A 24,532-nucleotide genomic window follows, 5' to 3' on the forward strand; every position below is an offset into this window, starting at 1 on the left:
CACCCAGCATTCAGCATCCAGTACCCAGCATCCAGCATCCAGCATCCAGCACCCAGCACCCAGCATCCAGCATTCAGCATTCAGCATCCAGCATCCAGCACCCAGCAACCAGCACCCAGCATCCAGCATCCAGCATCCAGCACCCAGCACCCAGCAACCAGCATCCAGCACCCAGCATCCAGCATCCAGCACCCAGCACCCAGCATCCAGCATTCAGCATTCAGCATCCAGCATCCAACACACAACACCCAGCATCCAGCATCCAGCATCCAGCACCCAACACACAACACCCAGCACCCAGCATTCAGCATCCAGTACCCAGCATCCAGCACCCAACACCCAACACCCAGCATCCAGCATTCAGCATTCAGCATCCAGCATCCAGCACCCAACACACAGCATCCAGCATTCAGCATTCAGCATCCAGCATCCAACACACAACACCCAGCATCCAGCATCCAGCATCCAGCACCCAACACACAACACCCAGCACCCAGCACCCAGCAACCAGCATCCAGCACCCAGCATCCAGCACCCAGCATCCAGCATTCAGCATCCAGCACCCAGCATCCAGCATTCAGCATTCAGCATCCAGCATCCAACACACAACACCCAGAATCCAGCATCCAGCATCCAGCACCCAACACACAACACCCAGCACCCAACACCCAGCACCCAGCACCCAGCATCCAACACCCAGCATCCAGCATCCAGCATCCAGCACCCAACACCCAGCATCCAGCATTCAGCATTCAGCATCCAGCACCCAACACACAACACCCAGCACCCAACACCCAGCATTCAGCATCCAGTACCCAGCATCCAGCACCCAACACCCAACACCCAGCATCCAGCATCCAGCATTCAGCATCCAGCATCCAGCACCCAACACACAACACCCAGCATCCAGCATCCAGTACCCAGCACCCAACACCCAGCATTCAGCATCCAGTACCCAGCATCCAGCACCCAACACCCAGCATCCAGCATTCAGCATTCAGCATCCAGCATCCAGCACCCAGCATCCAGCACCCAACACACAACACCCAGCACCCAGCACCCAACACCCAGCATTCAGCATCCAGTACCCAGCATCCAGCACCCAACACACAACACCCAGCATCCAGCATCCAGCATCCAGTACCCAGCACCCAGCACCCAGCACCCAACACCCAGCATTCAGCATCCAGTACCCAGCATCCAGCACCCAACACCCAGCATCCAGCATTCAGCATTCAGCATCCAGCATCCAGCACCCAGCATCCAGCATCCAACACACAACACCCAGCATCCAGCATTCAGCACCCAGCATTCAGCTTCGAGCACCCAGCACCCTCCAGTGTTTTCTCTTCCTATCTAATGTGTTCCGAGGCTTTTCCCCGCTGCACATGAGACAGGTGTCACTGCTCGATGCGATGAAAGCCACCTCGCTCCAAAATGGGAGAAACAATCTCCAGCAGAGAGAAGAGCCTGTCGCTTTATACGTTGGCCCCCTTCAGTGTCGTCAGCTGCTGTTTTACTGCCCCATCACATCAAGCTCTGTCCACTTCACAGAAACACCTTTGAGACTCCCCCCCTTTCATTTAAACCCCCACTCCTTTCTCCCTCAGGCCTCCATCATCTCCCCCCGGGGTCTGCTGCATGTTTAAGACAAGTAGCTGGCAGGTAATTACTGCTGCAGCCCAAAGATCTTAATCAGCGTCTGGACGTGATGGAGTCACAAACCTGGCGACTGTTTAAGGATAATTTATTTCTCGCTTCTCATTACTGAACAATCAAGTGTGTACTTATATGAATATGGAGACTATTTTAAGCACAGGTTTACACACACCCCCACCCACACACACACACACACCTCCAACCTCCACTTCAGGCAATCTGCAGCAGTAGTTAAGCTGAGGTGTTTACATCATCAGACGCTTGCAGGAGAAAAGAAGAGGAAATTAGTGTCGTTTGTCACACGTCAAGATTAAGGAGCGTCGCCTCCAGCTAAACGCCGCCGTCTTCGTGGGGCGCTCGCGGAGCCGCTCCGCAGGTTTGTTTACGGGGGACCCTCGAGAAGGAAAACACTCGGCTTGGGTTTGGTACACGACGCTTCACCAGCGACGGGGCCGAGGAGGAGACATGAGCGAATGCGCTTCTTCCCCCTTCTTCATTTTCACATTTACAGCGGCGGCCGTGGACGCATCAGTGACGGGTGACAAATTGGAGGAGATTCCCCGAAAGCGCGACCCCTGCAGCGCTGCGATCCAGTGGCTGTGATCTGCAGTGACACTGGGCTCCGAGGGGGACGGGCCGACCCGGACCGCTCCAGCACCACACTGAGCGCACGCGCCGCTCCTCCTTCCTACGGCCTCACCTTGAGGTTTGCTCTGGAGCTAAAATAGACAAAACCCAGGGCCAACCACGTTGAAACCGCTGCTGCTGCACAGTATATGACTGCACGGGTGTAACTTCATGTGAGGAATGCACGAGGCGCACAAGGTCCCAGCTTAAGTCAATATATTCCCCGGGAGGCGTCGGCGCTGATGCTGCGCGACAGCAGCATTCTGTGCACTCGCAGGAATAGGCCGGTAAAAATGAGATGCCACTATGATTAATAACCATAAAAATATATGCACACATTCGACATGAGGCGGCGACAATATGGACGGCGTGAGGCGAACAATGACGAACTCTAGCAATTCCAGTTCCAAAGGTGCAGCCGTGCGCATCGCGGGGCGGCCATTTTCTGTAAAATGTAATTTTCTGCAGCAGCTGTGCTGTATGCGAGAGTGTGGGGAAGCCAGCAATCACACGGGTCCCCGACAAACAGCCACAGCCCGCGGAGTCACAAAAGTCAGGCACTGTTCCTTTCTTTCTTTGCCTTTTTTTCTCGCCGGCCTCCCGCGCTATTTTCCATCAGGCCGTGTTGTATCGCGTGGAACCATTCGATCAGTCTCGGGGAATGGAGTGCGCGTCTGCACCGCGGCGGACGGCCACCGCTCCTCCTCCCAGGAGCCGGTTGGCTTTAATTGAAGCGCTGGCGAAACACACGCCCGGGCACCGCTGTAGCGCACGCAACGCTGCAATCTGCAGCATCTGCACCCGCAGCCGCCCCCCACGGAGGAATGGAATCAGACTGACAGCCTGCAGAGCCACGAAGAAGAAACAGTCACGGTCCCATCCGGACAAATGAATACAGCACACGCACGCACGCACGCGCACACGCACGCACACGCACGCGCGCACACACACACGCACGCACGCACAAGCACGCGCACGCGCACACACACACACACACACACACACACACACACACACACACACACACACACACACACTGACAGAGCGGCTGGGACTCGCCATCAACCAAGAAATTTCATATTGGCCCTTATATTGGCCAGAAAAAGACGAGGCGACGGGAAACGCGGGGATCAGTGGAACAACAGTGGGTGATGAGAGTGAGCGACGACATGGAAAAGCATTTTACAGCAGACACGGAGGAGCATGAGGACAGAGGTGGAGGAAGGGACGCGTGCGGACAGAAAATGAATGAACCTCTTTGTGGTTTTCAGTCTGCGTCCTTCTTCTAATTGGGTTAAGGCTGAAGGTTAAGAGCTAATCATTGCACAGGTCGACGAAGCAGGATCACATGGCACCGTGGTTCCACAGCATAAATAATTGAATAAATAAGCCGGCCGCTGTCAGGAAGCAGCTTTTTATTCAACGCAGGCGCTCACGCGCAGGAGTTTAGAGCGTGACGGCAGAAATGAAGCGATTGGGAAACGATGCGCAGCGGACGAGCCTTCAATCTAAAGTGATGCACCTGGAAACTCATGTTTGCTGGTCACAACCCTGGATTTGACTAAATAAAGCCACGCTGTGCTTTCCTGACGAAGCCGAGCTGCAGGTGACTGCGATTTCCAGCCACAATATGAATAAATGACTAATTAGCCCCCGAGCTCTCCAGCATTCGCCCTCCTCCGCACCATCACCTGAGCCCCTGCACGCCAAGGTCACGTGGCTCCATCAGCCGGAACCTTTCGGTAAAGTGCTTTTCCTTAAGCGTCCCCCAGTTTTATACCGCGCGCTAATCGCATTCCTACCACGGCGTCTGTTTAGCATGCGGTAAACACCTGCTTGGCCCCAAATAAAATTTCACTCTGTCGTTGTCAGCAAGTCTTCGTAGAAGCAGTGTGTGTGTGTGTGTGTGTGTGTGTGTGTGTGTGGGGGGGGGGGGTAATCCATCGCTACAGGCTAATGGGGGTTAGCAGGACTTCCACGTGCCGAGCTCCGCTCTGCTGCTCAGAACACAGGGGAAGGCGTGCCTCCAGCTACAAACCCCTCCATCGACCCGCTAACCCGACACCGCCTCGGTTCTGAGGCCGGGGGCGGAGGGGCGGAGCGGCGACGGCGGGAGAGCGAAGATGAAGGGGCTGAGGAAGGTCATGTGGTAATAACTGTGTTATTACGGCGTGCATGACATTTTGGTAGAAGACACTGGAGGAAACAGAGTCTGTAAACTGAAGCACACACACACTCTCAGGGGTTCTAGTGGGACTGTCTTCACCAAACAGCCCTCGAAAAATAACTGTTTTTCTGGGAATATTTGACATGTTGAATTTGAAGGTGAAATATTATAAATAATGATGAGGACATTTGTGTAATATGAATATGCAACTGAAAGAAAGTACTTTACATTAAATGATTGCTTCAGAATGAATAATTCATGAATTTGTGTTGCATTGACACATTCTGATGGAGTGTTAACTGATGTGACCTGAGATTATTGTGTTTATGAGAGAAGTGATGGGCTCAATCAGAAAAGAGGAAATGGAAACAGGAGGAAGTGGCGCCAGTCGTCATCCGCGTGTGTTCACGCCGCTGCCTCGAGCGAAACCGCGGATTCCCACATTCGCTAGTTTGGAATGCAAAGAAACCGCACTTCCAAACGCCAATAAAATCATTGATTTGCAGGAGCTGTGCTGTAGCTTCCAGATGTGCGTCCTGGTTATCGTTCAACTCCGATCTGTGAGTTCCCCCATAAACGTGTCACCTACTGCTCCGTCTCCCCTCCTCGAGGCCAGTCTTAGTCCATATCATGCACATTGCATCTGTTTGGTGTGCGGTAACCGTGCGTTTACATCACGCCGTGTCCTAGCAACATCCTCTGATGTCTGCGAAGAAGCAGAGGACTTCACATGCTCCAAGATCCCGGAGGAGAATACAAGGGAATAGCAGGGCTCTTGAATTTAACATGGGCTGTGGAGAGTCATTAAAACCAAAGCAACATCAAAAGGAACGTGTAATTGATACGACTCGTGGGCAGAAGAGGGTGTTTTCAAAGCGTCGGGTCAGCTTCAATTAAGGGATAAACTCAGAAAAGGTTTAAATGAAGCCAAGAGGGTGCATGTGAGTGTACGCACACAGGCTAAAGGTAAGAGGCAAACACATTCGTGCTGATACCAACATTAAATACAAGAATCCATCTGCCCCCTTTCCCCAAATCAAATGTAAAAACCTCCCTTATGCCTGCAGGTGATCAGATAAGAGACAAAGAACAAGCTTCTCCGATGAATGGCGTGATATTTCAAAAGTTCCCGTATGGAGCGTTTTATTATTACCGCCGCCGAGAATGCTGACGCCACTTAAATTCTGCAGGTAATCTTCCCCCGTGCTCCGCGAGCCCGATTCATCTTCACCATCTGCGTTGTGGCGAAACCCAGAGGATGCGCGAGCGTCGCCCCGTTTCCCGGCGGAGTTCGCGGAGCCACCCACGGATACTTCTGCAGGTCTGCAGGAGGAAAAACTTCCCCATGATGTGCAGCGGGCCATTTAACGTGCTATTAAACATTATTCAGATTGCAGCTGTGCCTTTTAGTTTTTATTCAAATGTGCAAAACTCCTCATCCTGCGACAAATCACAGTCGAAACGTTGTTTTTTTACTGAACGAGTGGATTCACAAAAAAAGCCAATTAGCAGATAAACTCATACAACGAGCATTTTCCACTAAATATTGTGTTAAACCAGAGGTCTGTCCACTAGTAACCGCCGCCCGCCGCCTCTTCAGGCCCTGGTTTATAGGAAAAGGTCACCTTCGCAAAACCACACCCTGCACCTTGTACAAGAAAATCGCAGCTTAAATCACCTCTGCGCTCGGCGCCGGCCTCCGGAGAGTCAACATATTGGCACCGTGTTTGGCTGCAGGCCCCTCTTTTCAATAAGTCAGCGTTAATGGCATTTTTGGTACTTTTATATAAAATCAGGCTCTTGCTGGGTACACGCATCCACAGAAATAGCAGGGGATCCGCGCTCAATATCTTTGTCAGATAGTATTGTAATTGTGTGGGGCTAAGGTGGCAGGAGCGCAGTGCCTTGCTTTGGATATTGCCTGGTTAGATTTCCCCCGAGCCTGATGCAGTGTAAGTACACACACACACACACACTCTCTCTCTCTCTCTCTCTCTCTCTCTCCCTCTCACTCTCACACTCTCTCTCACACTCTCTCTCTCTCTCACTCTCTCTCTCTCCCACTCTCACACTCTCTCTCTCCCTCCCTCTCTCTCTCCGTCTCTCTCTCCGTCTCAAAACTCGCTTTTGCTGCGTCACCCGCTACGCTGGGGCAGAGAATCATCGCTTTACACAGCGGAGCGCTTTAACGAGCTAACTGATGCGTTCAGGTGCATACAGGAAAACACATTCACTAATTTACGCCCCGACACGCGCTTCGTTATGTTAAATGATAACATTTCTGTCTGTACTGCAGGATAAGTTGCTGTAGTAAGTACTGTGGGTGAAGCAGATGAATGGGGAGCCTGGCTGTGTTTACTCAGGCAGCAGGTAGCATTTAAACCCTACTTAATTAACGCAGGCCTCGTTTATCTCGTTCGCCTGAGCTCTGCCACTTCCTTTAGCAGCACGGCGGCGAAGACATGAACCCGTCCAGGAAGTAGCCTGGCACATAATCCTAACGTCCCCGCAAAAAAATAAATAAAATGAGAGGACAAAGCAGGCTAGTTGTCAAGTCTTTATGCTAAGCTCAGCTAAACGTCTGCTGGTTGTAGCTTCAATTTTCCTGCACCGTGACACAGGAGGCGATGTCACAGAGGTCGCCATTCACTGCCGAACGCAAAGAGCTGAACAAATGACCGACGGCGTCTTTATTCCACATGTTACAGAGCTTTAATGACGTGTTGGACTAAACTGTTAAATATCCCTGATGGCAACATGAAATATCAGGAGAGGAGAGACGCTGGTAATCTGCTTGAAGGGCGGTAATGTCATCAGCCCCTCCTCACCTTCCAATCCCTTCCTCTATTTGCTGCCGCTCCTCATTCCTCCTCCTCTTGTTGCCCCCCCCCCTTCCGCTCATTTACACGCGGCTGGAGAGCGAACGCCGAGACCCCAATTCCCTGGCAGCGGTCGGAAGGAACGTGCTGGAGACACAGGGCCATTTTAGGAAATGGGATTAAGGGGGGGGCAGGAGTTCAAAAGTACAAGAGAGCGAGTGACAGGAAGCACAGAGACGGGGATTGGTAAAAATTCATGGAATGTGTGGGAAGGAGTCTCACGTAGCGTTGACAGATCGCCTGCTACTGTACGTCTGTAGGCAGTCTGTAGGGCCTCAATTGACAAAGGGTTAATTTATTGGAGCAACGGTTTCCAGGAAGGAAACTCTATCGAGTGCCTCTCGTGGCCTCTATGAGGTCATTGTGATAAACGATGACCCGCTGCCGTCGAGCAGCTCCGTCGCCGTGAACTCTGACGAATCTATCTGACATTCGCTCCCATTCGACGGCGAACGAGGACGGATGGCGTCCACAGCTGAACGCCATGTTCAGCTGATGACTATCATCTTTCTCCTTCTGCGTAAGAGGTGTCTTCCTGTTGAGTCATTTTCCACAGTATTGTGTTCGCTTTCTGGGAAAAAAAAAAACGTAAAACGAATCAATTATTAATGTGGAGAAAAACCCTTTACATAAAAGATAAAAAGTGACACGGCTCCAAAAGGAGAACGCTTGATTAAATGCTGCGAGCATCATTAACGAACCCAAGTGACCGATAAAACTACAATTGAAACAGTTCTTGTTTACTTTATTACAATTGTGTCCCAGAAAGCGAAATATTAAACAGCTGCGTGGTTAAAAACGCTCACTTCAGTCAGACTTCAGTAACTGTCAGCGAGCGTGACGACTATTGAAACCGAGTCGTGCAACTGATATTCATAAGTGCTTCTACATCCTTCCTCTTGTTCATTGCCTAAAATAATCGATATGTTGGTGGGATGTAACTCAGTCCACTGTTGTGCTGCTTCCCACTCGCCTTCCGTCACTCACGCTCCTGTTCTTCCTGCTCAACTCCTTCACAGATTGAGTTAAAAGACGACGATTCAAACACTGGACTGAAATACAGACGGTTTAATGGATTTACAATAGACCGGACAGGTTTCATGCTCTTTACGCCTTCAGTTCCAACCTTTCTCTGGAGATTTGGTGGCTCTCGTTTTCATGTTCCGGTCTGTGATTAATTTGGAGCAGCCCACTTTTTACCGGGTCTAAATATCAGAGTATCCTTTTCTTGTGCACTGTTATCAGCTGTTATCGTTTGATCGACCAGCAGGGCACTGATCACTTCACATCACCATTAGATAAGCATTTGTACAGACACTGCAGATTTTAATTTTGAATTACACAAAAAACCTGCCTGTAAGTCCCACCTTTAATAACCTGGCAAATTATGATTATATCATAACCAGCTCCTCAGTCCAATACTTTAATTACACCAGCCTTGCTTTTCTTTTGTCTGCTCCCAGAGGACACACAAAGGAGACAAAATGGAGCTGATGACTAGGACAGAGTCAGTTGGTGGCTCTGAAGTGTCTAAGAATAGCTGTAACCATGTAGAATATGAGGGATTGTACCGTAGGCTCCTGTTAATCAGATGTAAATGTCAGCCTATAGCACCATTCCTCATTCTCCACATGGTTACGGCTACGCTTGGTGTCAGCCTACAGGAAGGTGGTGGAAACAATATTCACCCAAGAGACTTCAATATTGGAACTTGTTTGTATTTCAAGCACAGAACGTGTATTTGGGCTCAGATTCCAGCTGCTTGGTGACAATTTGCGTCCAGCAGCGTCAGATCTTCATCAAATCGTTATTCATTTAGTCCATTAATTCTATATATATTTTTCTCATTATCATTTCACACTGTGTATGTTTAATTATGAAAAACTCCAAATTGGGAGTTTTCCCAGAGCTTTGCATCTAAATTTAGACCAAATGCAAATTGTGGCCCCCCACTGAGGTTCATCACTGCACAAATAAGAAGCTGAAGGGAAACCATACCACAGATCCAGCGCTAAGACTCTCATTCCCCACACCCGCGGTCCTGCAAGTCCCCGTCCGAACGAGCCGCGCAGATCAAAACACTGACTCACTAGCGCCCACGCGTCCGCTACCTTCGCGCCAACGCGCTCGTGGAGTTCACGCGTGACGGGGGAAGCGCGGGACGACTGCTGCGGGACAACCTCCGACCCCCCCGGGGTCGGCGGGTGGGACGTGGGCGCAGAAAGCAGATGGGACGCGACTGCGCAGCGCTCGCGGAGCGTTTAGCACGCGGCGCATCTCGCGTCCCGATCGATGCGGAACTTTCACGGGTCAAACTGCTGCCAGGAGATATTTATACCGTCACAGCGGCACAGAAACGCTCCCATAAAACACGGCTTTATCATCTGCAGCCGGCGCGTGATGTGCTAACTCCCGGATAAATGGACGTTATTTGCTTTGATTACGGGCTTTATTGACGCCAGCGCTGCTCTCGTTGCCATCACCCTCCTCGGTATTATTGCTGTAGTTAAACATGTACCAGAACGTCCCATAAACCGCGGCGCGGCGGTCGCCCTCGCGGCCTGTTCCCCTACTGCTCCACTGGGATCCGGTTAAGCAGGAAGCTACGCCATGTCTGCGGCGCCGAAACAGGCAGAGTCGGAGTTAACGGCACTCGACAGCGACCCGCTGCACGCGTGAGTCGCTGTGGTAACGGGCAAATGAAAGTCTGCAGCGCAAACACAAGGTCTTGAGAATATTTCCAGCCTCCAGGGTGGAATCACAGAGGTTAAAAAAAACAGAGCTCGCAATAATTCAGCCGATGATTTAATGTGTGCATAATGAAAAATAATATAGCCCTCATAAATACGTGCTGGCTGCGGTGTCACGTGCATCATGCCACCGCCGTGCCAGCGCGGCGAAGGCCGGGACCGGCCCCGCTCGGCTTCTTATGGTTTCACTGCACACATTTATAGTGGCAGCACTTAAAACGGCGACACGCCATAATTCTGCACGCTGTGCAGCCAAAGGCTCCGAACGCGGCGAGCGGAGGGGAGCGTGGAAGCGGGAGCCGGGGAAAGACGCGGAGGAAATTTGTAAAAGCTCAAGGAGGCAGGAAGAGGAGTTGGTGTGTGTGCCGACACGTGTGTTGTACATTTGCTTTACATCTAAATGCCTTTGTTATGAGTCACTGCTTCGGGCAGAACAAATGACTGTAAATGGAACCATTAGTGAAACATGGAGGGTGAAAGGAGGAATTCAAATTAAAGTGTTGCTTGCCAGCCACTTAACTTTCCCTCCATCTGCATAATTGCAGTTAGGACACACAGCGCTTGTGTGTGTGTTTATGCATCTCACTGTGTGTGTGTGTGTGTGTGCGTGTGTGTCCAAATATCAGAGGTCACAGAGGTTTGCTTTGATTTGTCAGGGTCATAAACAGCCCCCCCTGCATAATCAGCACACACCCTGCGAGCCGGTTTAATTACGAGGGGCCTGTGTACAGTACATGAGGAATGAGAGGAGGAGGGGAGCGGGTGCGTCTGCAGAACAGAGGCCATATTAGTTTGTGTCGTGTTCATTCCAATCAGAGCAGTGACCACATTAAAGAGTCACAGGTGGTTGGATCGTTAGGTGGTAGCTCATTAAAGAGCCGCCGCGGATGCAGATGTGGAGGTGTTTCTATACACATCTGCATGGGTTTGTGGGTAAAGCCGATTTTTATGATTAACGCAAAAAAAAAAAAAAAAAAAAAGATGCTGCCATTTTGTGTCCTTGCGTATCAGACAACGCACACCTGATGCAGACAAAGCTGCGGGATACGTGAGCTCTTGGAGGCAGAACATACGCGAGACAGGAGGCAGAAGACGATATATCAACACCGTTCTGCTTTGGCTGCTGCACTGACAACGATAAACTCCGACAGTTTGACACCTCGCCTCAATCATTCCGCTGGAAAACGGTGTGATTGACAGCGGTGCTGCAAATGACTGACACGTGGCTGATGCTTTGGACTTTAGCAGAGTATCACAATTGTATCTGCTATAATTAGTGACAAATCTATCAGCTGTTCCAACAATCATTTTGATCAGCAAAAGCTGTTGAAGATTTGATCTAAATTTAAATAATACTTCAGCCGTCTTTTGAGACACAACATGTCATCTTTCACTTTGCGGTTGGACCAAATAGGCGATTTGAAGATGTCAACATGGGCCCTGAGAGACTGCAGGAGGCATTATCCACATTTGATCAGTGACAGTAACCGTAGCTGCGGCTGAACACAGTGTCAATGCCTCATTTTATCAGTAGAATCGAATGAAATCATATTAAGAATATTCCTCAAAGCTACAGGAGGCTAAAGTACAGTACCACGGCCCCCTGGAGTGTCGCCATCATCATTAGGCGTAACTCTGATGTACTGCGAGGATGTTAGCGTTTTTATTTCCAGCGTGCGCTATATGTCAGGCTTTAATGTCACGTCAAGAGCTATTCCACAAGAGGAATCACTCCGATCCCTTCATCAACGCTAGACACACGCAGCTATTTAGCATCAGCATCCCCTTCTGCGAGAAGACCACGGGAAGGCCCACGCCGGTGGGAGCCAACTTCATTATTTACAGTTTCCTAATGTACAGCAATGCAGCCGCAGGTACGGAGCGCGTGAGGCAATAAATCAAGGAGTCAGTCGGCGGAGGAAAACACTAGGCATCCCTCATTAGCTGCAGCAGCGGCGGCGCTGCCCGGCCGTCCTGCAGTCGACTCTGGGAGATAATCAAAAGCTGCGATTACGCCGGGAACATCACCAAAGCCGAGCGGCTGCCGGGGTTAAAGGTCAGCGGGCCGGTGTCAGACGCACAGGTCCAGTCGGCGAGGAGGCAAAGGAGCAGGAAAATGGAGCAAGTCAAGTGAAGTTTCATGAATCGGAGCTACCGCCGGCGAGAAGAGCATGCGATAATGACTGTGGGAGGACTAAAAGGACCAAACTGGAGAGAAAATGAACAACACGGAGCTCTGACATGTAAATAGATAAAACAGAAAGAAGCCAACAAAGAAAATGAAGACGAGACCGGCGTGTGAAAGAGCAGCGGGGGTGGAGGTGGGGTGGGAGAGGATCAATCATGTGGAATAGCAAAAAAAAAAAAAAAAACTCCAGGAAACTGTCTTTAATCTCCTGACAATAAGGAGCAGGGGCCCCGGCCTCTAATAACTCCCCTCTGAACTGGCTGCACTTTCAATGGAGGACAAGCTGAGCCCAACGCTCTCCTCCTGCAACGCTGACAGTTAGGAGCCTGCTGTGTGCGTTTCCATCCAGTCGTCTGAAGCCACAGGTGCCACAGGAAGCCGTCTGAGCATCAGACTCTCAGCCAGAGAATCACCAAAGTCTGTGAGATTCTGCATCACACCAGCATCTGTGCTGAATATTAAGGGAGTTCACAGAGCAGCTGTTAGGTTTCTTATTTTGGACCGACAGACGATGCTGCAGGAGGAACAAGCTGTTTTTTTAAAGAACCCAAATGTTGGCCATCCTGTGCCACTGGACATTTCATCGTCCCAGAATAGAGGTTTTGTGCCAGAATATCCAGCACCCTCCGCGGTTTGAAGCTATAAAACCAATCTACACAAACACCTGGATGAAAAGCCGGTGCAGCCCACACACAGCGGCCGCAGTCATTTCCAATGCAAAGATCCTCAACCCACAGTATTCAACACTAAAAACATCTTTAAAAAAAAAAGAAAAAAAAACATTTTCAGTTTTAAGTTTCTGTGCTGCAAACTCTCCCAGCTGGCATCAAGAAAAGTAGACAATCACTTTTAATTACTGACAGTTCAGGGTAAAAAAACAGGAGGGAAATAGATAGGCTGACATTTTGGCAGGCAATCAAGCATAAAAGGACTAATGGCACCAATTACAACTGATGTGGGCCGGGTTGATCACTGTTTCTTATGCAAGGCTTGCTTTGGAGGTTTTTTTTGGTCAAATTGTGTTTTACAGTGAGTCCCTGCCACGTATGCCTTTTCAGTGATTGCAAGACGGAGGGGCTATTAGAGAGTACACGAGTACAATAACATTAATTAGAACAGAAGTACTCAATGGCTGAAAACACAATACTTATAATTAGCCTGTATATAAAGATTAGGGCACTAAGTACTTAAAAGCTTTTGTCCAGAAATGTTCTGAACACTCTGAACAGTCTCAAAACAAATGAGTTTGACATGAACGTGCATTTGAGGAGACACCGTAAACTGAAAGTGGAGAAAGGACTTCTCTGGCTCACACGTTCCTCTCCTGCATTAGCGAAATATTTAATAATTTACATGAACCCGTGATCCGTTTTAACAGTAATCACTTGACAAATGACTGTGTTCTTTTCAGACAATGCCCATTTGCAAACACCACCTATTTAAATATTGCGTGTCACTTTTGTGGTAATAGCAATTTCGACCCAAAGTCATTAGCAGCCCCCCATCAATCATCGCTGGCCCCAAAGTGAGAGATGTTACAATAATAATGGATGATCGGCCGCGGCTCCGCACTGTCCCAAAGTACGTCGCCATAAATCCTCGGTACACAGTGTGATCGCAAACTGCTGTAATATACATCATTTCCTTCCATGCACCTACTCGTTGCACCTCATTTCCCTCCAAACGCCCTTGGTCCGTGTTTGGACTCGGCATCGTCTCCGAGTGTCTGTTCCTGTGACTTGGTCCATAAACATTTTTGTGTCTGTCACTCATAGAAGGCAGGCGCCTTCAAGGTCCATAAGAATAAATATGCATAATTAAAGTCCTCATTTACCAAAAGGTGAGAAAGTCTTTAGTGGGGAGGTAATTTTAGAAAGGACTCACGTCTTTATTTCATTGATTGACCCGCTGTGGTTTCTGACCCCTCATTAGTGAAGCTCTTCTACCTTTAGGGCTCTAGTTACAGCCGATTCCTGTTAATCTCCTTTATTCCATCTGCCACCTTCAAATATCATTTTGCAGTTGCCTTATTGACTTTGGCTGCTTCGAAGCCAGTCGACCATGTTTGTTTACGACAGTTATCGCACATTTGTGCAGGCTGTCGGTCTCTTCGTCCGTGCTGAGGTCTGTACCAGCAGGCAACAGAGACTACGAGGCCGAGCTAAACACAAAGACCCAATGAGGATCGATAAATCTGGATATTTTACCATCTTGGAACCAGCTCGTGACAGTTGATTGCCATTTATCCTTCTAAATAAAGAAGGCAGCACAGCCACATTAAGACATTACAGTTCCTGCTCTAACCTGACTTTACCACGGCACTACCTGTAAACAGCCTAATGCCTGCCCTGGCAGCGAGCAGCGGGCTAAACAGCTCCTTGAGTGCATTTCCTCCATTCCCAGAGTGAAGCTCGGAGCCAGGGCTGGGGCATGTTTATGGGGGTAATGGCCAGAGTACAGTAAGTGTCCTACGGCTATTGATTCCAGTTGGTAAGACCGTGAGTGAATGCTGGGAAGCTGAAGGCGCACGAGTCTGGTGTGTCCACGCCGTCTGGGCTCCTGGATGTCCGGGGCGGTCAGGGAGGCCGGAGGGAGCGGCAGACTGAGCGGAACCAGGCGTCGTGCCCGGCGACCGATTCGATGGCTTCTCATTTCACTATAAACTAATGAATGGGGATTTGCAGAGAGAAACTTTACCTGATGCTTTGGATTCTAACCGGCGGGAAGGAGCAGAGTATTGAGCGTTTGGGCTGCATCAAGCAGCTGGGTCAGTTCTGCTAAGACAAATTATATATGGACGGCTAAGCTCCCTGTACTATAAACCCTACTACCTGCTTTAACCCTACTGGAGATCGGGTGGCCAAGGACCCGCTGGAAACTCTGGTAAAATAGCACAATGTGATGTCATTGAACCTGTCGATGGAATCTGTTCTCCTGTGCCACGGGTCAAAGGTCAGAACACTGAGCATGTAACAACACACAGAACAGACCACCAACGGTACGACTGGAGTACTGGGGCGGTGCCTCGGGCTCTTCTACCCGTGCACTTCCTCCATTTCCTCCTCTGCCTCTGCTGATCTTGTTTGATTATCTCCCTTTCATTCATTTCCACCTTTTCCGTCTCCTCGCATCAATTTGAATTCCAGCAGTGCCCCCATTCCCTCAACTTCATTAAGAGAGCCGCACATGTTGTTCATAGCCGGCTGCTCCCTGCACTTGTGTCCTTGAGATCCCCGAGTTGGGGGTAGGAATGGGTTTTTGTTGTTTCCACGCATCCCCTCTTTTTTTCCCTGGGTAAAACTAGATGAAAAGCGTTTCGCCTAACCTTGATGCTGCTGAACTCCCACTCTGCTCCTTTTCTCCCCACAGAAAAAAAAAATGGCCGACACCAGCGGTCCAGTGTGAAGCGTTTGGAGTGAAGTGAAAGTCAGTAATTGGGGGCCCTGAGCGGGGAGACTTCACTACATGTCAAGGAGAGTTATAACTTGAGGTTATAAAAAAGGATGGTGGTGGTGGTGGTGGTGGGTGCTTTTCAGTATGCTGCATTAGCAACTGTATTCTCATTTTAGATTTTTCTCCTTCCTTCTTCCTTCACAATACGCCCGGACTCCATTTACTCACTGAATAAACGCCTGAGCAGCTGTGGGGAGTCTGCGCCACCTTCATTACCAAGGCCAGCGCCTTTTCCTAATGAAAGGAACTTCTGCCTCGCCATTGCCACCGCCGTCTGTGCCTCGTCGCGTTATTACCGTCCGCCGTGTCTGTAGCCATTTTGTGGACGTCTGTGTTTAGGCTTCCGGAGCCGCAGAGGCCCGCGGTGTTAATGAGCGAGGTTAGGGCACACCGTGTCGCCCGAGCAGCGGAGCCATTTGCTCCTAAATGACATTTCCTTTGTGAGCGTGAGCCCATATTAGTAGCTAATGTGGAGTGTCATCCCAGGCGTCTACACTGTGCTCATATTCAAAGAAGAGTAAAAATGAAGCTGGAGGTGACTTTATTAAGTATGACATTAGCATACACCTTATAAGTCTATATGGAGGGGAAAAAAACATTATTCACTTTGTCAGACACAGGTATTCGCTGTGTCTTCACCCTAATCTCATCTTTCAGGCACTGAGCCATAAATGGAGTCTCCGAGGGAGGAATCTCGCTGACAGGAAATTATGAAAAAGAATTAATTTGACCTTTGCTTGCAGCGAGAAAGAGAGAGTAACCGAAAGGGAAGCGGGGAGACGGACGAGAGGGTGGAAAGCCGGAGTCGGGGGAGGCTGGAGCAGGACGTGCCTCCGCAGAGGGCGGGATCCTGAGGAGGGAGCTGGGATAATGAGAGCGCTGGGGAGCCCACAGGAAGGACAGCAGCCGCCCGGGCTCCTCCAGTCCTCACAGAGAACAGTGAAGGGAGACGATGGAGTCACGATGGCCAACGGGACACAGTGGGAATGATACCAACGCAACGGAGGCGCAATATCCAATTATACACAATATTTTAGGTTAGTGAAAACAGGCAATGCAGACAAATAAATCATAATAAATTATACAGTTCAGGAAGTCTATATGTGTTTAGCTGGGTGAAGTTTCTACAGTTGCTCTTTGATTCGAAACTAGTAACGGGTCCTGTTCACGGCAGATCTTCCTTCACGGAGCCACGATGCAGAGAGCGATAATTCATTAAGGCGCCCGGAGCGAAGGAACCAAGCTCCACTAAAGCACAACAGGACGGCTTCCTTCGGTTGCGGCCCCGGGGCCACACTTCTCTACGAGAGCTTATTGAACCCTTCTCACCCGGGGACCAACATATTTGAGGCTCTCGCGTCTCTGATTCAGGCGCAGGAGAAAAAATAAAATGAATGCGAGTCTTGATTTCTGGAAGCATATTTCAATTCAGACAGCAGCTAAACAAAGAGGAAATTATTGAGTTGATTTAAAACGCTCGACGCTGCCGTCGAAGACGGATTAGACGGGACTCTTCTTAAATAACAAGATGAAAATAATAAATCGCAGCAACGCAGCCAAAAAGTGTCACAACAGCAAATGCAAGTGAAGGAAGGTGAAAATGTTTAAGTTCGCTCAAAATTGTCCTCATCGTCGCTGTTAAATGAGACTGTTACAGTAAATGAAGCATAAACAGCAGGCGTGCGTCTGCGCTGGCAGATTAGCTCTATGTGCTCAGAAGCCCACTTTCATACAGCTCTGTCAGCTGTGTAATTCAAGAGTAATGACTTCACAAACCAGTAATAGCATATTTATGGGCAGAGGGGTGTTATTGAAAACTCTGAAATGGTTATAAGCATGAAATTGAATACAGAAGAAGAGTAAAATTACATTTTTTTCTATAAAAAGGGGAGAAACGTGACGGCTTAACCGCTCCCAACATGAGGATGAATACGCAGCGATTCAACGCAGCCACTCAAGGTGTGTTTATAGGCGTCAAAGGGTTAAATGCCATGAAGAAAGCCTTATCATTACACAATCTGACACTGTGAAGGCAGTTAATTGAGGACTGTAACAAAACAATCCAACTAATTCGGTCGCGTTAGGTGCAGAAGGATCTTCATTTGTTTCTATGGCGACATACACTGAGCCTAAATATAAACCGCACAGCCAGCGTCTGTGGATCTGGAGACGAGACGTCTCGAGCAAACAAACTGTTTTTAAACCACCTCGCAAGCTCTTCGTTATTAGTTTTCTTCTAGGTATTGACAGTGTACTAAATGTTCCTCTTTTTCATATTTCGCTTCTTTTGTCGAGCGCTCACATTTAATTATGCTCTTCTCGCGGCTGAAGAGCGCAGTAGAATAGCTGTACTTGACAGGCGCACTCTAATCATCAAAGACCAAGGTTTCACTTTTTCAATTTCACGGCTTATTAAAAATTACCAAACTGTTTTCAGGAGGATAACAATACACCTGAAATTTCCTTGATTCGAGCTTTTTTTTTTTTATTTTCAGATGCAGGAGGACGAGCTGCAGAAACGGGAAGCCGTTAATATGACGCAGGCTGCAACGGTACAAGGATCAGACACTAATCGAAATCTTTATTTATTACAATTCCATATTATGAACATAATGATTGTGTTTGTTTATATCCACTGCAGTTACTGGTCGTTCACTTCTATCAGCTCAGCGGTTGCTGCTGTTGAGCTACTAGTGTCATTAATATCTGCCTGTTTTCGTCCTCAGAGACGAGATAAGATTTCAGAGTTACCGTTTCCCATCTCATCCCCTCTCCTTTTCACACCTGACCGTCACTCTGTCCCTTCAGCCTTCACTGTATCAGGCCATTGTTCGGGTCTCACCTTCCGCTCTGTTCGCCTCGGCCCGTCTCTGTTGACTAGAACCAATAGATGATGAGCCCCTACTTCCTCCATCCCCAAGGCAAAGAGAGGGAGAGAGAAGGGGAATCTAATTATTTCCCTCCCGTGGCCTTAAAGGTTAATCACTGCCCGTCCAGCTAATTCTGTCTGGGTACACGGCAGTAATTACACCTCACACTCGCCTTCCTCTCTATTGTGCACCTTGCTCACTTTGGGGCTCTCTCCTTAAAGACGAGCTCTCTCTCTCCACTGTTCTGTTCATACTGTAAAATCGAGCCGTGGGCATTTAGTCACAGAAAATTCCCATGTTTTCAAAAATTTTACTGAGTTGATCAAACTGAACTGGCGCTATGTTTCAGTGTTGCTGCTGAGCGTAGATGTGACCAGACCTCCATCGGCTCTCGGAGGAAGGAGGGCTTCCTTTTCTCACCTCCTCTCCCTCCTCACACTTCCACTCTCTCGTTTTTCCCTCATCCCACGTTCTTGTCACCTACTGTCTCCGTCTACCCCCACTCTTCTCACCCTTCCTCCTCCTCCTCTCTCCGCTCTTCATCGTCTCATCCCTGCTCCCCGCCACCTTCTCGCGTCGCTTCGCTCTGGCTCGGCTCCCACCAGTTACAGCTGTATTTCCCTCTAGCAACAGCTCGAAGGACGACGAGCCCTGGGCCTAGAAATACTCCCATCTCTTCTCCTTCCAATTTCTCGCTTCCTGCCAAAAGCATCTCCAGGAGCGACAGCTAAGGAGACTTGAAATACTTCGGTTTCCTTCCTTTTTTGTTGGTTTTAGAGAAAGCGTGGCTGGTAAATACAAGGAATTACAAAGTTATGATGAAACACATGACATCACAGGAGAGCAGAACAAAACAAATCCAACATTAGCGAAACATCATCGGCCAAATTCATTCCACTCCCTCCATTTTCAACTTTGCTTCGGGACGTAGAAAGTTTTTTTCACTTTCAAATATTTTCCAGCAATTTCATGGAGTGACAAAACCCCCCCTTGAATATTCCTCTCAGCCCCAGGGCCAAAGTCCTGTTTGAGAGTCTGTGGGCAGGTGCTGGTGACACTGAGGATGGAGGGGAAGTAGTGCTGCCCGCGAAGCGAGGAACGGGGGAAGCAGAGAACCATGGGGTGAAGACTAGAGCGTGAGGAGGAAACAACAGCGCCCGGCTGCTGCTGGAAGCAAACGCTGCAGGGTTCCACCGGGTGCGTGTGGAAAAGTAATACAGTAAGCAGGAGCGTGATCGTACTGCTCACACGCTGATAAATGAAGCATGTGCACCGACTGAAATGGATTCCTAATAAAGCAGCGCAAGTTCACAGCGTCGGCAAAAGGTCAAATAAAAAAAGCAACGGTGCAGATCTTTGAGATGACTGTGAACATAAACGCTAACGGTTGAGTTAACAGCTACTGTAGGTAGCGTCGCTAAAGACATTATGATAAATTGTTAAATAGAAATAAAAATTATCTTTACTTATTAGCGCCTGGCATACGTTACAGCTGCTGCTGCTGCTGCTGCACGTTCCTGTTCTAGCGGTTCCTCATTTAGTGACATCAGCCTGTGGAACCGGTCGGAGGAGAGGAGGCCGCGCTGCAGGCTAACGGCGCTAACGCTCGCCTGTCACAGGACCCCCCACGGCCTCCTTCCTCCCGACACGGCGCTGCCCGGTTGTGGCGCGGCCTCATTCAGTATTTACCACTTTACAGCAGCAGATGATGAGGTGACGCTCAACGTTACATAATCAGTTCCCGCAGGCTTCATCGCCATGACTACCGACGGTATGTCCATAAATGCTACAGTAAACCAAATGAGTATCTATCACTCACTTTGTGAATAATGATAATGAGTAATATCTCTTAGCTGATTCAGGGCGGAGTGTTTTGTACCTTGTGTGAGCAGCTGCAGGGTCCTGACTTCCTCTCGGACGCGGAGCTGCAGGACCTGCTGCAGGATGTGCTGCCGCTGGGCGTCGTGCATGATGCCCATCCTCTCCAGTTTCCTGTCTGTCAATCTCATCAGAGCCCGCCCTAAGAAGAAGAAGAAGCGGCTAGAATGAATGCGTGCACAGCTGGAGACACTCAGATGAAGCATTAATGTCAGAGAAGGAACAGACTGAGGACACAAAACTAAATATGGGAACATTACAGCCACACAAGCAGCAGTTCTTTATTAGTGGAATCTGCCCTTGTGGATTCTTCTATAACACAGCACATGCCTCACATAAATATCAGTACTTTATATCCTTTGAGCAGCACCCCTTCACAGCTCTTTCCCTAATTGCAAATCCTTGTATAAAATCCATAATTTAATCATGCAATCAGTTCCTATGACGGGGATTGGGGCGGCTGATAAAACGCAAGCGGAGCACAGTCTAATTATTAATGCTGGTTATGAGTGCCTTTGTAATGTAGGATGGTAAGCAGATAGCATGGTAATTCACAGTAATTACTAGGCATTAGGTTGGGCCCCAGCAGCTCCCCGCGCCCTGAGACCAGCTCTGATCCTGATTCTGGCTGCTTGTTCCTGAACAAACCTAAAGCCTCATTCTCTGGGACGTCTCCAGACTGAGCTTCAGTGTTGAGAGGCAGGCGGACTCGATAGCATCACGCCCCTGGACCGTTCTCATTATGACACACCAGCGCCCTTCCACCACAGCACTAAAGGGACCTGCTGAGAAAGCTAAGTAGCCCCGAGCGTCGGCCGCCGAACTTTGAGGCCTTGTTTGGCCAATTTCCTCTCTGCCCTTAAGCTCTGCACTAAGCACCACAGCGAGACTGGGGGTGAAATGCCAAACATAGTTAAGATGCGTCAATGCAAAGTGGTGCTGAAAGTGCCCGTTCCATAAATACTGCGCTAAGTAGAGTCATAAAGCCTCAGAAGCGAGTGGAGCATGTTAAACGGGAGGAAGGAGACAAAAATTAGTGAGGTGGAAAGACAGAGCGGAACGTTGGGGGAGAAGACGCGGGCCTACAGAAAACATAAAGCGCGCCGTTATGAGTCTATAAATATTGACCAGCCGTCACTCGGCTCCTGTGTGTGAAGCGACGATAGATTGGCATGGAAACAGAGGTTCACTCCTTCCTGCGCTTCAGTAACGTCTATGCAAAACAACACGCAGACGGAGACGGCAGCAAATCAACCAGGAGGAGAAACTCAACTCCGTGGGTTTGACGGGAACCAATATTAAGGTTTAATAATTACTGTCTGTCATCCAACATCTTGTGCAAAATTAGGAAAAGTTCATGAACACATAATGGTGCGTATGTCTTTAGAGCAGTTAATGAGACTCCCAGACCCCAAACTAAGCATTAGGGTCAATAAAACCTTCTAGTTGTGATTAAAATGGCTCATTAAAATCATTTAGCATGTGTGTTACATTGACTACATTTTAGTAAATTGGGACCAAGCGTATTAATGTGAGCAGGTGGGGTTCGACTGGAGCCACTGCCAGTTCTCAGCGGTGGGTGCCAACGTGCAGCTCCTTCCGCTTGGCGGCGGCTTCAGCCGCGTGGAACAGCTTCTGCCACCAGTCCCAGCGCTCCCTCGCTCCCCTGCAGCTCTGAGTCATTGGCTCCAACAATCCCACCAAGCCTCCGCTGGGAGTGTTTCAGGCCACAATTAATACACGAGGCAGTGCAGCAGGGCCGCGAGGACGAGGAGGAGGAGGAGGAGGAGGAGGAGAGGGGAGGGATCCGGTCAAGAGGACGTAAATGAGCAGGGAAGTGAGAAAAATGATGAAGCGGGCGTCATAAACAGACGACGAGCTTTGGCCGGTTGCACAACGCTGCAACGGAGCGCGGCCTCAGCTCAGTTAGCGGGTCAACGCTTAAGGACGATATACTGTAAAATAAAATAAAAAAACCCAGACATGGCAGCAAATCATTAACTCCTGACCCAAAACATGGCTTGAACACAGGCACAGTGTGACACTGTCCTCATTCAACAACAGGGACGTCGAACACTAACCGCCGGCTCCCGTTATTATATAATACGCACTTTATTTGTCACACTTGATGTTGAACGTGCGCGGTCAGCGTGACGTTAGCGCCTCTGAAGTGTTTCGTGCTTCGAATGAACGGACGGTTCTGGTATTGAGTGAAGATCACAGCGCGTCCTCACAGCCTCCTAACTAGCGTCATCTGCTCCACATGTTACACAGCTACGACCTCCTGAACATACATTATACACACAGACCACTAATGCTTTACAGAATCCCTGCGATGTGACAAAAACGCATTGTCTCCAGGAATTAGATTAATGAGTGGTGGCGGCGCCGGCGCAGAGCAGTCTGCAGCCGCCGAGCAGCGCGGCGGTGATGAATGGGAGCCGAGGTGCACGCGCTTCATCCCGGGCGGAGTCTGCACGCCGGGCTAATAATGGCTGCTGGGGGGACAGCAATACAAAAGGCAGCAAATTAACCCCCCACTTTAAAAGCGCTACTTCTCGGCACTGAAATGTTTTGACGGCGGTGCCGGAAGCTGTGGGGGGGTGCTCTCCTCTTCCTCCTCCCCTTCGTCCGGAGCGTCCAGGAAATAGACTCGCCCCCGGGGATGAAAGCAGGATGACCGTATTGAACTGAACTGGCTGGCGGCGGCGAGGCAGCGCCGGGCGCGTCCGTCAGCGCTGTTCGCTGTGATGCGGCACAGCTGGAAGTCCTTCAGGTAAATGCTGAGCGATGGTCTCACTGTTACTGTGACGGGGCCGCGTGCAGCCCTGCAGCTAACAGGCTGCTAATGCTGCTCCTGATGCTAAGAGACGAGGCCGGATATGATCCATCCAAGCGATGACGCCAGCACGGATTATAAGACACAGCCGCGGGAGCCGCGTGCCGGGTGCTCAGTGGCCTCATCATTATTTGCACCTCTGTTGGGCCACCACGTACTGAAGCATCCTGTAGGCGGCTCCGTGGGACTTTGGCATCGGTGAAAACAAGTGCACTTCCAAATGTGCCCCAGAAAAAGCACCTTGGTTTTCTGTTACACCATGTTGTGCTGCCTGTGCAACTGACAGGAGGCACTAATAACATCAGCTGTTAAAAGGTCTGTGACTCTTGTTTTCTGCAGCACCAGCCCTTAAATGAACGTATTATGTTACTCTCGTAATGCAACGGATCCAACCCATTAAAAGGCAATCGAGCAATCATGATGCGTGTCTATTCAAACTAACCCTAAAGTCTTCATCCTGCAGCGCTTTGTCCAATAACTCTCTCTGTGAAACTCAATACAAACATTTTGAGGCTCTCCTCACCTGATAAACGCTCGTGTCAATCAAACCCCACACACCCCGCGAGCGGTCCAACCTGTCCGAGCCGATTTCGGCAGACGTGACGCATGGATTTCCTGGCGCTGTAATAACAGCCATCCAATATACATCTCAGGCTTTTACAAGCTTAATGAGCGGTTACAGCCGGAGCTCTGGATGCGGCCGTCACCATTATCAACCTGCAGGTAGTCACACGTTGGGAGAAATATACAAGGCTTTGCTGAGGCAGCAGCGGGACCGTCGCAGGTGAATCATCCAGTTCAGGACAAACGCTACCAAATGAGATCCAACACTCAGTAACTAACCTACTGTAGACGCAGTAAACTGGTTCCCCTGTTTAATTGGAGACAGCGTGAACACATCTTGTAACCGTTGTACCTCTTTCATTTCCAAACACCCCGTGTGGAAAAACAAGGCCGGCATCCACTCAAAACATCCGATCCGGCAGAAGACTAATTCATTTTATATTACACATTTGCTATATAAGCACCTTGCAAATGGCATCATTAACCATGATTCTCTCCGTCCTCCAAACAGCGGCTCATTCACCACGCTGCTCGGCCTCGGCGCTCGGCCGCGGTTCAGACCGGTGGCCGCGTGCGTCCTTGTCCGCTCCTAAAATATCGTTTGTCACCTTTCGCGCTTCCGCAGCTCATCAAATATGCGTTTAATGGCCCGTGCGAG

At 49.5% G+C, this 24,532-nt stretch overlaps 1 protein-coding gene across 6 annotated transcripts in view; it reads right to left on the reverse strand.

Annotated features, from left to right (window-relative positions):
* The window catches only part of samd12 (sterile alpha motif domain containing 12), a 53,932-nt gene that overhangs the window by 15,305 nt on the left and 14,095 nt on the right, over positions 1–24,532 (reverse strand). The window contains exons 4-5 of one of the 6 annotated variants that reach the window (XM_029166633.3): positions 20,473–20,613; positions 7,579–7,903 (exon numbers count right to left, since the gene is read on the reverse strand). In XM_029166633.3, coding sequence (XP_029022466.1) covers positions 7,821–7,903; positions 20,473–20,613 — 224 coding nt within the window. In that variant the 3' untranslated portion in view covers positions 7,579–7,820. The other 5 variants (XM_055512952.1, XM_029166632.3, XM_029166630.3 and 2 more) reach the window with 5 other exon arrangements.

Source organism: Betta splendens, chromosome 11 (assembly GCF_900634795.4).
Source record: "Betta splendens chromosome 11, fBetSpl5.4, whole genome shotgun sequence".
In the NCBI taxonomy this organism is placed as follows: Eukaryota; Metazoa; Chordata; class Actinopteri; order Anabantiformes; family Osphronemidae; genus Betta; species Betta splendens.